Consider the following 17,500-nt stretch of genomic DNA (forward strand, 5'->3'; position numbering starts at 1 on the left):
GTGAAAGGCTTTGCTGAAATGACTGCCCCATTTACCAAATTCACTCATAAGAAGTACCTTTCAAATAGGACTCTAAGGAAGAAAAATGCTTCCAGAAAGTGAAACAGTCGTTATGCAGAGTACCTATCCTGGCATTCCCTGATTTCACACAGGAATTCTAAAACAATTAGAATTCTATAACAATTCGATTTAAAAGGAAACATAGAACGATTGCATACTTAAGCCGCGTGTTGAACCCTGCAGAACGAAATTACTCTACTACCCACTTGGAAGCCCTAGCAGTCGTTTAGGCTCTGAAACATTCCCGAAAACTCTTTCAAGGACACAAGGTCAGTCATGACAGACCATCAACCACTGACAGAGTTTTTCAAAGGAAAATCCTTGCAAGGTAAGGTTGCTAAATGCAAACAACCATTTTGGAGCTCAACCCAGAGATTGCCTACATAAAAGGCATAGCCAATGTTGTGGCAGAAGCACTTAGCAGAAACCCTCTGATTGCAGCAGTTCCAACCACCTCCTACTGTATTTCCCCCCAGGAACTTCAAAAGGAACAGAGGATTTACCCAATTTGGTTACAGGTAATTCTCTACCTAGAAAGGGGAGTCACACTTGAAAGAAAGCCTCCTGTCTCCCTCTAGGAATCGCATCAGAAAGACAGGGTTCTTAGAAGAGTCACTGCTGAAACATTCCAAATTTACTGGTGACATTCCAAATTTACTGGTGACAACATCCCCATCCACACCTTTCTTTCAAATGTCAGTACGAGTATTAACCTCAGAAAATGTGCAACAGATTCAGAGAAAATAGCAGTTCTTCTCAGCTTTGCTGACCTCAACTCTACTGCTGGTGACCCCCTCCATTCAGATGCATTCCAAGACTGCACTGATTATTCTCAATATGCTGACAAATTCAAACGTACCTTTGCAAAACACGACAGCCTGGGTTCCCTCACTCCTCTTTACAACCTTGCTCTGAAAAAAAAACTTTCCTCCTTATATGCGAAAAGAGAGAGCCCTACGAGTAAAACTCGCATCTGACCTTAAGTCAGAACTCCGATCAGCTCTCACATTTTCCGACTGGCTTGACAATGATAACAAAATCTCACTTGCCAATGTTGTTTTCCTCATTTCCTATTTTCGATTTCTTTCTCGTCTACATCCTGATTCACCCAAGATACAGAATGACATTGCTGCTCAGTCAGTTCCTATCACCAAACCTACCTTCCCTATTGCTCATATTTCCAGATCTTTGTCTCGTTCTAAACACACTACTCGCGCTAGATCCAACTCCCGTCTTAGACAAAGATCATCCTCCCGTAACCCTGTCATCTGCTACTTCTGTCAGAAACCGGGACACTATGCCAACCGTTGCCATCTCCGTCTTGCCACCCCTCCCGATAAGCAATGACCTATTCTTGGCCTTGGTTTTCACTTTGCTGTTGAGCGTCGTGTTTTGAACACCACCCATTCCAATAATCCCTTCCCTCCCCGTCAGACTTCCCCTTCCCGTTCTTCTAATCCTAAATGACTATCTGCCTCTGCTCCTCTCAAGACTAGTTAGAGAGAGAGAGAGAGAGCGTGGTGTACGCACTTACCCAATAAAGCAGTGATACGTGAACGTGTATATCTTTAGTGCCTCATCTAATGTTGAATTACCATCTCAACATAGTAACATTCAATATATGTATATATATATATATATATATATATATATATATATATATATATATATATATACATAATTGTAATAAACATGTAAGCTAAGGGAACGTGTCTCACCAAGAGATGCTAGAACCATCTTTCCCCCTTCGTATCTCGTTACCACTCCAAATGTGTATAAGTACCCCAACCATGAACGGTGTTGACCCAAAGAAAAGAGTCCAGTTCCACCCTACGTGGCAGTGTATGAAGTCCAACTCACATAAAGAATTTCGGTTCCGTCACAAAACAACTGACATCTATTATGTCTAGTGATATTATAATAAAGATGTTTAAAGTCTTTCCCAGGAAAGAGAGAAGTGAAAACAGATGGAACCAAGTGTGAACAGATTGTGAAAAATTGGAGTCGGACACTCCACCTTAAGAACTATTACCTCTTGGTGAACAATTGATCATGTCATGATACCTACTTGACTACACTCCTTCAATCTTATCTATATTTATCCTCCCCCCCTCAACTCCTGCTAAAAGTTCACATCAGGTATCGTGTCATGCTCCCTATATGTATGATATAATTTTCCTTGTGTAACCCCTCACCGCCGGATGTTCCATGTGACAGGGGTCACCTCGTCGCGGGGTGGGAGGTATTACGTAACCCTTCATGTAAAATCACCCCCAAACACACACACGAACAAACGTACATCCAGACACCCCCAAAACTTCCATTCACGTGATCAATGCGTGTAATATCGGAGTGTAAGAGGCTAGTAGACAAGTGGGTAGAAAGAGGGGTAGATGAGTGTTATATTTTTATAGTTTATGTATCTACATAATACCCGAAGGTGAGAAGGCGAGGAGTTGCACAAGCTCGCTCTCAGACTTATGTTTATAAACATCAACTAGGGACCTGGTTTCATTGATGCTATATACAATGTTTTGATGACTTGTAACCTAAGTGGGTTATGCAGATTTGAGATTGCTTAAGTACACAATAATGCATATATACTTGTAACAATGAATCTGATTGGAGAAAGGGTGGAGGAGAATATTCAATTGGTTCACGCTTGTAAGATCACGCCCTTTGGGGGAAAATCTTAAATATAAAGTTAACAATGATTGGACTAAATAAGTCACTACGTCACCTCAAAACTTACCTAGGATCTAAAATGCTTGTTCCCTAGAGAACCATATTGTAGAAGAAAGTACTAAAGAAAAGAAAAGAAAAATCTAAAATTTTCAATAACCCTCGACTGAAGATTAAAACTGAAGGAATAGAACTTTAAAAGTGGGGAATAAAGATAGCGGTGAAAATTGAAAGTGAAAGATGTACGGAACGGTGGATGAGACAGAGCCCAAACGACATTATTCCAATACACATGTTATACTCCGTATCTGTATCAATATTAATACCAATTACATCACAAGACATAACTACACAACTTTATAATCAATGTATGACTGGTTGATATCCATTTTATTGAATATAATTACAAACGATTGTAAGACTGCGAACCCCCATTATAAATGAAACAAACATTTTCACATGTTCCAAGCAAAGATGCAGGCAGGGGCCGGCAGTCAGTACGTGAGCGTAGATCCGATTGGATCTACGTTGTGCAGTTTGTGTGCCAATATACGTTGAAAAGGCCACTGCAATGTTTTATTGCAAAACTACATCACCCCTGCTGACACTAGTTTTTATATCCTACTCGTAATTTTGGAAGATTCTGAAATTTCTTTTAGTTTGCGATAGTCTCTCGATATATTTTTCCAGAAGATACGGGCATTGTGTCTTTTCTCATTCTAACTTCAAAATAAGATACTATGATCCCTATTTGTCCATAAATGCGGTTTTTTGTGTGCATTTGTATTTTGATATACATGTGCGATTATATGCTAGTGTTTGTATCTACATAAGCACGTATGGCATTTGGGAATGTTCAAAATGCAACACATAACATGATAGTGCCTATTTATGAGACTTTCAAAACATTATTTTTTTTCATTTGTGGGTTACTTGATGCATATGGTCTGTACATACTTATAGACTTATGAACTAATGCTTATAGTCTCTATATGCTTGAAGACTTATTTCGGTTATATTCCTGTAGAATGTCACCATAAATCTTAGACCTCTGGCGGTATCTCGTAATATTTTTATCTTCTTCCTGAATCGCATTTAGAGCTATATCTGTCAACCTCTTCAAGTCCTTCGGTGAAATGTCAATGCCAGCCTTGGAGCTTTGCTTACAGATACTTATTCTGCTGTAGAGCCTTTGACTTCTGGGATTCATGAACTCCTTTTGCAGTTCGACCAGAGATTTTCCTTTTGTTTCGGGCACCCATTTCCATGTAAACACCGCCAAGAAGACACTGAAGAAGGAACAAGTCATAAACGTGTAGGATAGTCCAATGTTCGAAACCATCACTGGAAAAACATAGGCTAACAGTGACTGCGCCAGTGCTATGGCTAGCATGCAGATGGCCACACCAATATACCGAACTGCTGTCGGGATCATCTCCCCTGTCAGAACTGTGGGCACAGTGTTCGATCCCAGACCGGTTCCGAAGACAAAAGCATGGATGAATATCAGAACGGACCAGCCCGGAAGGACAGGGTATATCATCAGGATGGAAGCAGCGAGGAGAGACGCAGCACTCATCAAGGCAGATCCGATAAGAAGAGGACGGCGACCGCATCGATCCAGTAGGAAGGAGGAAATCCCCGAGGAAACAAATCCGGCTATGGCCAACGTTATGATGGCGGTCATGGGATCGAAGTCAGTGACTCCAATCTCAGGAATAATCAGGTATGCATACAGGAAGATCACGAAGTACCCAGTCATGTTGGATGCAAGGAGGACGACCACCATAATCAGAATGGGTTTGTAATTGCTTGGAATGAAGAGTTGAGAAAACTGAAAAACAAAAGGAATGTCAATGTCAGATATTTGTATTATTATTTTTTTTAACATTTTAAAGTTTTTGTCATAATGTGTCTTGCGACACTGCTTCTGACCCAGGGCAGTGGACAAGGTGCAGGGATGACCCGTCATTCAGGAGGTGCTAAGATAAGAGGGAGGGTGGAGGGGTGTGGAGTGTATTCAGGGATGGAATGGGTGGGAATGATTTTGTGTCTTTTTCTTTTTGGCTACCCCCCTTGTAATGGGGAAAAAGCCTTGGTATATGTATGTATGTCATAATCAAAACTCTAAATTACTCACATGTGTTCAAAATGTGTAAAAACAGTTAATCCTCGATATTCTGCATATGCTACTTTGCTACCTCGGATTTCCATAGATTTCTATAGCATTTATTCGTGCATGTATGTTTGTATGTGTGAGTGTGTGTTTGTTTCTTTGAATTTTGTGGAAAAGAATTCTGCTACCCTGTTTTCCATGCGTGTTGTAAGAGGCGACTGAATGGGATGGTATGACGAGACCAAACATCCTCCACTCAGTATTTTTTTTCCAGCAAAATGAGAAGGCACAAGAGAGTCTTGAGGTCGACTCGGAACAGAACTGTAGTGATATGTGCGTGATTTTCGTACAAATTAGAGTAAAGCAAAAGAGATTGGTGGTATGCTTGTAGAAGTTAAAATGGAAATATTGGCGTTAGATGGAACTAAACTGAAAGTCAAGAGTGATTTAGTGTTTAGGAGTGTAGTGGAAAGAGCTTTAGGAATAGTGAGTGGGTGAAGGAGGGAAAGAGTGACTCCCCTTGAATGTGGTGAAATAGGAAAATGCATAGTGGTATCGAGGGAACTTTCTTGGAAGATAATGTGGACAAAGATTAAGTTAGTTTGGGTCTTATTGGCTTTGTGAGTGCATACGGTCCAGGAAGTGAGAAAAGTAAAGAGAAGAGGGGGACCTTTTTCAGTGATTCAAGTGAATATATAAAGTTTTGGGATGAATGTAGATTTAGTCATTTTGAGATATTTCACTGCTAGAGTAGTAGATGAACTAATAAAGAGAGTAGTGGGGAGGTCCATAGTGTCAGGTAAACTTTACAGTGGAGAGAAGGTTTTAGTGATGTGTTTGGAAACTGAGTTGATGATAACACATCATTTAAGAAACGAGTGCAAATATAAGCATACATAGAAAAGGGTTATGGAAAGGAAGGTAGTTGATAGGACGTTATCGGACGATGTACTTTAGCTGTAGCTTTGTTCCACCTTAATTGGAAGGCACTCTGGCAACTCTTCCAGTGAACTAAACTCGAAGCCGTTACCCACGTTAAAGTCGTCCATCTTGATTACTCGTTTTGACATTTCATGTTTCCTTTACCCATAGCTCTCCTTTTGGTCAGGCATAACCTTTAAGGTCTCTAAAACTTGCTTGGCTTATTGGTGCCTAAAGAAGAACCACCATATTGTTCAACCGTGTTGCCGACCAATTTCAGTCAAAGGTGAAGTACTTCATGAGTGTAGGCTGTGACAGCGCTAGGGAGGCAAAGGTATGACCTTTCCAGCCCTCTCTCTATCATTCTCCCCTTCTCCCTACCTCTCCCCTCCCTTTCATCTTCTCTCCATTCATCCTCCCCCTCCCCTCAACCTTCTCCAACAACCCTACAATATCCTGTCCCAAATCCCCTCTTTCCCCTTTTTACTTTCTTCTCCTTTCCGCAAAATGTAACACACACACACACACACACACACACACACACACACACACACACACACACACACACACACACACACACACACACACACACACACGACTCGGTGGCGCGGTTGGTAGAATCCCCGACTGTCATAACGGCGGTCTGGGTTCGAATCCTGCCCAGGGCTGAAATAATTTCTGTATCGCTGCACTTCGAGTCGTTACTGGCCTTTATTAGTGTAACTAGTATTTTATTTACCATTCCTTAATCCAAATAAGTAAAAGCCACTTTTAATGATCTTAGCAAGTTACAGGTTTTGCCAACAATTCTGTTTATATGTTTGTCGGAGGAAATATAATTTGTGATGATTACTCCCAGGTCTTTTTTAGATCCTACTTTCTTTACTTTCTTTGCACCAATTTCATATTTCCCTGATTTTTTTTCTTCAAATTCCATTATGCTACATTTATTAATGTTGAAATCCACTTCCCACTTTTGAATCCATTCCCAAATTCTATCCAGATCTCTCTGCAGTGAGTCACAGTCCGTTTCAGCACTCACTTTCTTTAATGTTTTCTTTTACGCATTATGTCATTGTATGTTCTATAGTCATGTCAGGTTCCGACGTAAATAATAAATCTAGTCTCGATGGTTTTTTATTATTTCTAAATCTAGTGTTTTCTACTCATTGTGTCATTGTATGTTCTATAGTCATGTCGAGTAATACATTTCCCCATTGATCCTCTCCACCTTTCACTGTCATCACTTCCCAACAAAATTCTTTGCAGTTAAAATCTCCCATAAGTACCGCGTTACTTTCATCCTTCAGCACCTCGTTAAATGAAAGTCTCGTATCATCTAACATTTTAGAGGAATCTCTCTCCAAGACCCCGGTTTTGGGGGCACATAAATCACTGCAAACTTTCGATTTTTCATTTCACTATCTTCTACTCCTGTTGTGATCATCTCCACCCTGTTTTCTCCATATGTAACTCTTGTCGCATTTAAGATTTTCTTAACCAGGAACATGACTCCTCCACCCTAGTAATAACTGACCCCTTAATTTTGTTTCCACAGTTCCCATTATGTCTGGTTTTTCTTCTGACAGGAAATCATTAAGTTTATTTAATCCTGAGATTAATCCGTCTATATTGGTACGAGTATAAGCGAGTTTTAATTTTCTACTCTCTCCATCTCGTTTTCTGAACTTTTTTAATATACAATTTTTTTCTTTCAGTCTCATGTCTAACACTCTCCAAAGGAACTGCGTTTTCTCATTTTTTTTTTTTTAGCTTCGCTTCTTAATGTCTTATCTCTTTCTTCTCATAACACATGTATCTTTTTATCCATATACTTTTCGATTTATTCCTTCTGCAGTTATCCATTCTGTGCACTTCCTCTATTTCATTTTCTGTTTCTTGCTCATCATCTGTTTACTACTTTTAGAACTTTTCTTTCCGATTCTTTCTCTTCTTTATCTCTCAGGGACCGATTTAGTGTGTGTGCGTGTATACGTGTGTGTGTGTGTGTGTGCGTGCGTACGCGTGTACATGCACACATATATATATATATTTATATATATGTATATATACTATATATATATATATATATATATATGTGTGTGTGTGTGTGTGTGTGTGTGTGTGTGTGTGTGTGTGTGTGTGTGTGTGTGTGTGTGTACGTTGATAAACAATGCCAATACCACATTTGTTGTAAGAACAAACATATCTTTGTAAACACCACGAGCAAATTGATTAATCTACATCATATTAAGTAACTCTTAATATCACCTACTTCGTCTTTAAATGTGTAGGAAGGCTGTTGCTCAATCCCTATTTTGATGCTCTCAAATTCATTGTTGACGTCCGTTCCACGGCCTCGTAGGATCTCCAGAGACCGCCGAGCGTCTTCAACTCTTTCTTTCCTTAGGAGCCAGTAAGGGGACTAGAATTTGATAAAGAAGATTTTATTATCACGTATATCTGTCTTAGAAAAAAAAAAGAATCCACTGGGGGAGGATTTTTTTTTTTCAATGTATTAGGCTAGTGTGTTTCGATTGTAATATTTGTCTCTTTTTGATAAGTTTTGTATGAAAGGTATGATGTCGCGTGTGAATACACACGATCACGATCACACACATACACACACACACACACACACACACACACACACACACACACACACACACACACACACACACACACACACACACACACACACACACACACTTCAGCGAATGGACGGCTTGGATGACGTTCTGAAGAAAACTGAAGTCTGTGGATCCCAACGCAAAGAGAAGTGCCTAGTGTTTTTACAGGGTGGGGGGGAAATTGCTCGTGGAGTAGTGGGAAAGTAGGGAAAGAGGAAAAGGGGAGGGATTACTGAGGGAAATGGAAGGAAATGAGGAGGGAGTAGACTTGGCCCAGCCAGACAAGCGAAAGGTAAACAAAAGGCTGAGTGAGGATGAAATGTCTAATAAAAATGTAAAGATTAGAAGTATAGAGAGGAGCAATACAGTAGAAAGTGACGAGAATATGTTCCAGGGATTTAAAGAGGGTGGGGGGGACACAACCCCTCCCCCCCGACTGATAAGACTAGAGGAGAGAGTTGATAAGGTGATAGAGGACTTGGAACGTAAGTTAGGTAATGTTGACTCCATTTTCCAAAGAATTGAAAGGTTGGAACAACTAGAGAAGGCAAACAGAAACTTAACTGAAGAAATAGAGGACCTAAAAAGACAGTTAGGAAATGTAAAGGAGGAGAATGAGAAATTGAAGAAGAATAGTAATGAAAACAGAGAGAAAATAGATACAGAAGCTAAAAATTGGAGGACAACCCAAGAAGGGAATAAGGTCTCATTCACTGACATAGTCAAACAGCAATTGAAAGAACATAATGAAGACTCAGTTATTAAAGTGATGAGACAGAAGGAGAATATAGTAAGAGAATTAGCTGACAAAAAGAAATGTATAATTATATTAGGAATGGAAGAGAAACATAACCCAGATAGAACCGCAAGAATCAAGGAGGAAAATGAAAGAGTAAGCAGTTTATTAAAATTAGTCCAGGAAGATGAACCAGAAATTATAAAGGAAATTGAGGAAAAATTCAGACTCGGAAAATATAGTACAGATAAGACCAGACCAATTAAGATTAAATTCAGGTCACAAACAACGGCAGAGAAAATTCTATCCAAAACAGGGAAACTAGCAACAAATGATCAATATAAAAAGGTATGGATAAAAAGAGAAATGAATAAGGAGGAAAGAGAGGCAGAAAAGCAGAAAAGACTTGAAGCTAAGGCAAAAAACGAGGAAAGAACGGAGTCAGAGAAAGAGAGATTCTATTGGAGAGTAGTGAACATGAAAATAAAGCAGTTCGACATACAAAAGAAAAACATAAGGGAAACAGAGAACACAATGGAAGTGGCAGAAAACTAAGAGCGTCATACACAAATATAGATGGATTGATAACAGGATTGAATGAACTGAATGATTATTTGAAAGAAAAAGAACCGGACATAATGGGAATTGTAGAAACAAAATTAAAAGGCCCACTACCACCCAACAGTGTAGGACATGATGCATACAATTATTGGATTAGAAACAGAGAGAAAAAACAAGGGGGTGGAGTTATGTTCCTGACTAAGAAGGATATAAACGTGAAAGGTGTCATATATGGAAAGAATACAGTAGAGATGATTATGATAGAAGTGGAAGACGGAGATAAGAAGAGAAGAAAATTTGTGATCAATTATGTGCCTCCGAAAACAGCCTCATGGGAGGAGAGTGAACATAAAAGTATGTTAGAGGACACAAAGATAGCATTAACTAAAATAATGGAAGACGGAGGAAGAATAGTTATGATGGGCGACTTTGATTGCAAAGAAATCTGCTGGGAAGAAATGACAGTAAAGAGTGGTGATGACTCATGGGGAAATGCTCTACTTGAGATGATTACTGACCATTCAATGACACAATGGATACAAGAGAACACTAGGTATAGAAATGAAGAAGAACCATCGAGGCTAGACTTAATAATTACATCTGAACCTAGAATAGTGGACAAGATTGAATATAAAACACCAATAGGTAAAAGTGACCACATATTGATTGAACTGGAACTTAATGAAGAAAAATATATGAAAAGAAATGAACAATATAGAAAAGGAAGAATGATGTATGAAAAAACAAACTTTGATAAAATAAGAGAATTCTTTCAACAAGAAAACTGGGAAGAAATATACAAAGAAGAAACATCAGTGGAAGAGAAATGGAATATTTTGACAAAAATTTACAAAAAAGGAGTGGAAAAGTATGTCCCAAGACAAAAACAAGAAAAAGAATATGTAAAATGCTGGTACAACAAAAGTTGTAGGGAGTTAAAAGACAAAAGAGACAAAGCCTGGACCAGATGGAAAAAAGACAGAAGACCTGAAAAATGGAAAATATATACTGGTTATAGAAATGAATATGTACAAAAGTGCAGAGAGGAAAAAAGAAAATATGAAAAAGATGTTATAGAAAAGTGTAAAGATCAACCAAAACTATTCTACAGATTTGTAAACAATAAACTGAAAACCAAACAAGACTTGGAGAAATTAAGACAAGGAGGAGTTGAATACACTGAGGAAATGGAAATGGCAGAAATTATGAACAAACATTTTAAATCAGTGTTTACAAGGGAAAATATACAACCTGAAGAGATTGAGTGGAAAGAAAAAGTCCCCCCTATGGAAGAAATAGAAGTAACAAAGAATGAAATATTGACACACTTGGGTAATTTTGATGTCAGAAAATCGCATGGGCCAGATGAAATAGCAAACTGGATTCTGAAAGAATGCAGGAATGAACTGGCAGACAAAATACATAGCATAATAAGCAGTTCCTTAAAAGAAGGAAAAGTTCCAGAAGATTGGAAAAAAGCAAATATAGTACCTATATATAAAGGAGGAAATAAAGAAGAACCTACCAACTATAGACCAGTCTCTCTAACAAGTACAATAGCAAAAATATGTGAAAGAATTATCAAAAGTAGATGGGTAAAATACTTGGAAAAAAACAACGTACTAAATCCAAGACAATTTGGATTCAGACAAGGACGATCATGCGTCACCAATTTAATATGTTTCTATTCAAGGCTAATAGATATAATACAAGAAAGAGATGGATGGGCTGATTGTGCATTTCTAGACCTAAAAAAAGCTTTTGACAAAGTACCACATAAGAAGTTGCTTAAGAAATTAGAATATGAAGGAGGAATACAAGGTAAATTGCTAAATTGGATGGAAGACTTTTTGCAAGAAAGAAAAATGAGAGTAGTGATAAGAGATCAGCACTCAAAATGGAATGAAGTAATAAGCGGTGTCCCGCAGGGAACAGTTCTGGCCCCAATAATGTTTGCTATATATATTAATGATATGGATGAAGGAATTGAAAGCTATATGAGCTTCTTTGCAGATGATGCAAAACTACTGAAAAGAGTGAAAACTGAAGAAGATTGTGAATCACTACAGAGAGATCTAAATAAAGTACAAGAATGGAGTAGGAAGTGGGAGATGGAGTTCAATACAAAAAAGTGTAGTATAATGGAGTTTGGAAAAAGCAAAAACAGAATAACAGGATCATATAATTTGGGAGAAGAAGGAATAAAAAAAGTAGAAAATGAGAAGGACCTGGGAGTCATTGTTATGAATAATATATCACCTGAGAAACATATAAATAAGATTTTTGGAGAAACTTATAATTTAATAAGAACAATCAAAGTGGCATTTACATACCTGGATGAAGAAATGGTGAGGAAAATCCTAATCACCCTGATGAGACCAAGATTGGAATATGCAGCAACGATATGGTCACCAAGTACAAAAAAATGTATAAAAAAACTAGAAAGAATACAAAGAGCAATCACAAAACTGGCACCAACACTCTCAAAACTATCATATGAAGAGAGACTACAAAAACTTAAACTACAGACACTAGAGCAAAGAAGAGAGAGAGGAGATTTGATAGCTATTTACAGAATCATGAAAGGCATAGAAATTACTGATAGAGAGAATCTGATAAAATGGGATGACAGAAATACAAGAGGACACGGAAAGAAAATAAAAAAAGACAGCTATAGAAGAGATTTGAAAAAGAACAGCTTTCCTCACAGAGTAATAGACAGTTGGAACAAGTTAGATGAGAAAGTGGTGTGTGCAAAAACAATACATGAATTTAAAAATAGTTTAGATAAAATGAGATATGAAGACGGGACCCCACGAGCATAGCTCCCCTTCCCGTAAAATACAACTAGGTAAATACAACTAGGTAAATACACAGATGCATACGTGTGCGCGTTCACGGTTACACGAAATGAGGTAATAAACATATAAGTAACTATGACTTCTTAACTCCACGAGGAGTTAAGATGATTGTGAAGAAAGAGTGGTTGATGGGGGTGGAGTGGGTGGGTGTCTGTGTCTTCACTTGACTACCTCCCTTATAAGAAGAAAAAACCCTTAGTGTATAGATAGAACGTATATATATATATATATAAATATGTATGTATATATATATATATATATATATACATACATACATACATACATACATATATATATATCAGATCTAAATAAACAAGCAGACTACCTTAGAGCCCTCCCAAGCATGAGACAAACCGGTGCAAATCCAAACATGAGACATAACACCACAAACGCTAATATGGGACAAAACGCCACCAATGCAAACACAAAACAATACGCCATAACCACAAGCATGCCACATTCCGCCACAACAAGCACCCGGAGGCTCTCCTAGTGCACGTGACATTTCGTCACTGTCCGAAATACCGGGTGACCTCCCCTAGAGTGTTCAGCCAGTAAGAAGGCTTAGTATAAAACTTAGAACTTTCATAAGACTCATCGGATTAATTCTTATCATATAAGATAGTACATCCCAATAGCTACTGAGGAAGGGTCTAGAACCCGAAATCGCGATCTAGCTAATATGACTACATACAGCCAAGTCATAAATTTCCTTTCTAAGGAACATAAATCTATAAGAAGGTATATGGAAAATACCTATAAGAAAATAATTAATGCAGAACTAGGCCATCACTTTTAATGATGTATGCATTAGAGAAAAACTCCTGTCCAAATACACTGATAATATATATATATATATATATATATATACATATATATATATATGTATAAGAACATGAGAACATAAAAATAAAGGAGACTGCTGCAAAAGACCATAAGGCCTACACTAGGCAGCTCCGTATCCATCACCACCTGTCATCCCCATCCATAAAGATGTCTAATCGTTTTTTAAAACAACTGATAGTTTCAGCGCTTACTACATGGTTACTAAGTTTATTCCATTCATCGACCACCCTATTAGTAAACCAATTCTTGCCTATTTCCTTCTTAAATCTAAATTTGTCCAGTTTATACCCATTACTGCGAGTCCTGCCCTGTTGTTTTATTATGATGACCTTGTTTGCATCACCCTTGTTATAGCCTTTGATCCACTTGAACACTTCTATTAGATCACCCCGCACTCTGCGTCTTTCCAGAGAGTGTAAGTTTAGGTGCCTAAGCCTCTCTTCGTAAGGCAAATTTCCGCGTCCTTGTATCATTTTGGTCATTCTTCTCTGTACTGATTCTAGTGAATTTATGTCCATTCTGTTGGACGGAGACCAAAACTGTACCGCATAGTAAAGGATGGGTCTAACTATCGCTAGATAGAGTTTAATAATTACCTCTGCACTTCTATTCGTTACCGTCCTAGCAATGAAGCCTAATGCCTGTTAGCTTTATTTCTGGCGCTAATGCACTGCTTCCTGGTTTTAAGGTCCGGACTCACTAGAACTCCCAAGTCCCTCTCGCACTCAGATTTTTCTAAAAACGTATTATCTAAGTTGTATCTATTTTCGGGGTTGTGTAGCCCTACGTTTAACACGCTACACTTAGAGATATTGAAGTTCATTTGCCATTTCACCGACCATGTTAACAGTTTATTAAGATCATCCTGCAGAATCTGGGCGTCATCTCCTGACCTAATTAGGCGTCCTATTTTAGTGTCGTCCGCAAATTTACTAACATCACTATTTATCCCATCGTCTAAGTCGTTTATATACATAATGAACAACAAGGGACCCAAAACCGAGCCCTGGGGGACCCCGCTAGTAACATTGCCCCACCTAGATTTTATTCCATTTATGGTGACCCGCTGTTTTCTGTTACTAATCCAAGCTCTAATCCATTCTAACACTTTTCCTCGTATGCCATGGGCTTTGATTTTATTTAGTAGTCTCTGGTGTGGCACTTTGTCGAACGCTTTGCTAAAGTCAAGGTAAATAACATCGTAATTTTCATTGTTGTCTGACGCCTTATATACTTTAGTGTAAAAGGATAGAAGATTAGTCACACATGACTTACCCTTGGAGAAACCATGCTGTGAATCACGAATTAAATTATGCCCTTCAATGTGTTCTCTGAGTCTATTTACTATTATTGATTCAAGCATTTTTCCTATAACCGATGTCAAACTGATTGGCCTGTAGTTGCATATAGACGATCTATCTCCCTTCTTAAAAACAGGAACAACGTTTGCCTGCCTCCAAGCAGTTGGAACAGAACCAGTGTCTACCGATTTATTGAATGTTTCACTTAACTGATATATATATATATATATATATATATATATATATATATATATATATATATATATATATATATATATATATTATGTAGATACCTGAGAGGATTTGTACTAAAGAATAAGGTTTAAATTAGAATTTACCCGTTATCGTATAGTCCCTTGGCCTCTACTGTGGCATGTTCAAGGTTTGTTTGAATGCCAAATGTTCTCACACAAGTATTTGCCTTAGATAAACAGTTAAGTATTCTATAAAAGAATAGTATCATAGAAGGAAACATGCTCGTTTCCTTTGGCTTACCTCGGGAACAAAGAAAAGGGCTATCATTAAGACTGCAGCAGGGCAAGCCCCGATGAAGCACACCAGGTGCCAAGACAGGTATCTGATCAGCACGAAGACAGCCACGATGCCTGACCAAAGGCAGATGAGAGGAAGCACCCCTAGCATTCCCCGGATATTAGGCGAGACCAGTTCGGCTGAAAGAGATGCCGTGATGTTCAGGAATATGTAATTGGCGATGGATAATCCTATCCTTGCGGCCCATATCACGGACCTCAAGGGTACAAATGCCAGCAAAGGCCACAGGACGATGGGGAACAGCATGGTGACTAGAAGTATCGAGCGTGGACCAAAGACTTCGGAGAGACCACCGGCGAGGAAAGGTCCTATGAAGCCGAAGACACATCCTACCGTGACTGAAAAGAAAGTGAATTCTTGATGAAAGAACAGAAAGTATGTGATCAAGTGAAAAGAGGATAATTCGGGTGAACTGGTGACGTGATCGGAAGCGTGCCGTTCTCGCATTCGCTTAGTTGTGGGTTCGAGTCCCGCATTTATCTTGTATTCCCTAAAGTGACTGTTACCTGCCCCAGCACTCCTAGTATATAGGGTAAAGGTGACGGCTTTAGCAGCATCTAACGAGGCCCCTGGAATAGGCTCTTCCCTCTCGTCCTTCGTTAAAATCCGCCCTTTTTTTATTTATGTATTTATTTATTTTTCGGATAAAGTTGCTATTGAACATTACTGAGAGTATAATCTTTTTATTGGAGTTAGAAATAAGACAATACTGACCGTTCACTGTTCCTAACGAGACGACATGTGTACGAAGTTTGCGTTTCCTAACATTATCAAAGTGAATTAATGCGATGAATCAGAAGCATTCTATTCCACATTCCCTAAAACTAAAGGTGAAGAAATGTATCCTGAATAGCAGCATACTGTAGAAAGTCATCAAAGCAGATTACAAAATCAACTTTTTCACAACTCTTAGCTATGTTTACCTCACAGTGAATGTTGAATGTCTTGTTTGTATTCTCAAAATAGAGCTTCGCTATTTACCTAACAATTGGATGTCTTCTTGATCGAGACTAACGTTGGTACGGGTGTCTTGCTCGAGAGCAACGATGAGGGTTGCCCAGCCACAGCAGAAGCCGTTGTTTATCGTTGTTCCACACACAGCTAACATGCAGAGAGTCTGAAAAAATGTAAACATATATAATACAAACTATTTTCCATAGGTTCGTGTTCACACAGAAACACACACACGCACACACGCACACACAACCACAAGCACACACACACACACACACACACACACACACACACACACACACACACACACACACACACACACACACACATATATATATATATATATATATATATATATATATATATATGCGTGTGTGTATATGTGCGTATGTATATATATATATATATATATATATATATATATATATATATATATATATATACATATATATATATATATATATATACTGGCCAAATTACCCGCGCGTTGCTGCGGGCAAATGATGATCATTTTAATTTTGATAGAATTTGTGGAGAAAAGTTGCACGTATCAATATAACTCACTGGAAAAGTTAACACAAATAAAATGTCAAGAAAGTAAGAAAAAGATACCTTTGAGGAAGGAGACGCCCTTTGGAATAAAACATATACGGACGTAAGAAAAGAATTGAATTAACCTGTCATTATCTTTGAACTCAAGTATATTACCGCCCGCGAAAAAGTAAAATGAAAATATACAACCATTATACATTTACATGATTTCTTCTTACAAAGGTTATCATAGTTTGTGGCAACATTAATTTCACAAATATAAATAATATCTATGACAACATATAATGGTTTGTTTAATCATAGTAATTTTTTTCACAAAAATGCCAATCGTGTTAAGGAGACACTACGGTAGGGGCGTGTTACCATACCATATCCCTTTGACCCTTAACCCTAGCCAAAATAATATATATATATATATTTTTAAATGAAATATAGTTATCCAAGTGCCTGTTGTGATAGGGTATCAGAATATATATGGTTATGGGGGTCTATCTCCAAAACCTAGGAGTTTGTGAACAAACAAACAAACAAACAGACAGAAAGACAGAAGCTGTTACTTTATTATAATATATTATACAGTGATCTTTTACAAATGTGTTATAACATACTAGCTTCCAATATATATATATATATATATATATATATATATATATTATATATATATATATATATATGTATAGACATTATATATATATATAGACATTATATATATATATATATGTATATAT

At 37.9% G+C, this 17,500-nt stretch overlaps 1 protein-coding gene across 1 annotated transcript in view; it reads right to left on the reverse strand.

Moving 5' to 3' along the window:
• Nucleotides 1-1,773: 1,773 nt before the first annotated feature.
• The window catches only part of LOC143032519 (facilitated trehalose transporter Tret1-like), a 16,034-nt gene continuing 307 nt past the window's right edge, over nucleotides 1,774-17,500 (reverse strand). Inside the window, exons 2-5 of the mRNA XM_076197381.1 lie at nucleotides 16,248-16,383; nucleotides 15,210-15,604; nucleotides 8,055-8,204; nucleotides 1,774-4,576 (exon numbers count right to left, since the gene is read on the reverse strand). Coding sequence (XP_076053496.1) covers nucleotides 3,731-4,576; nucleotides 8,055-8,204; nucleotides 15,210-15,604; nucleotides 16,248-16,383 — 1,527 coding nt within the window. The 3' untranslated portion in view covers nucleotides 1,774-3,730. The remainder of the gene's footprint in view (nucleotides 4,577-8,054; nucleotides 8,205-15,209; nucleotides 15,605-16,247; nucleotides 16,384-17,500) is intronic.

This window comes from Oratosquilla oratoria, chromosome 14 (assembly GCF_046742065.1).
Source record: "Oratosquilla oratoria isolate Oo_2021 chromosome 14, ASM4674206v1, whole genome shotgun sequence".
Classification (NCBI taxonomy): domain Eukaryota; kingdom Metazoa; phylum Arthropoda; class Malacostraca; order Stomatopoda; family Squillidae; genus Oratosquilla; species Oratosquilla oratoria.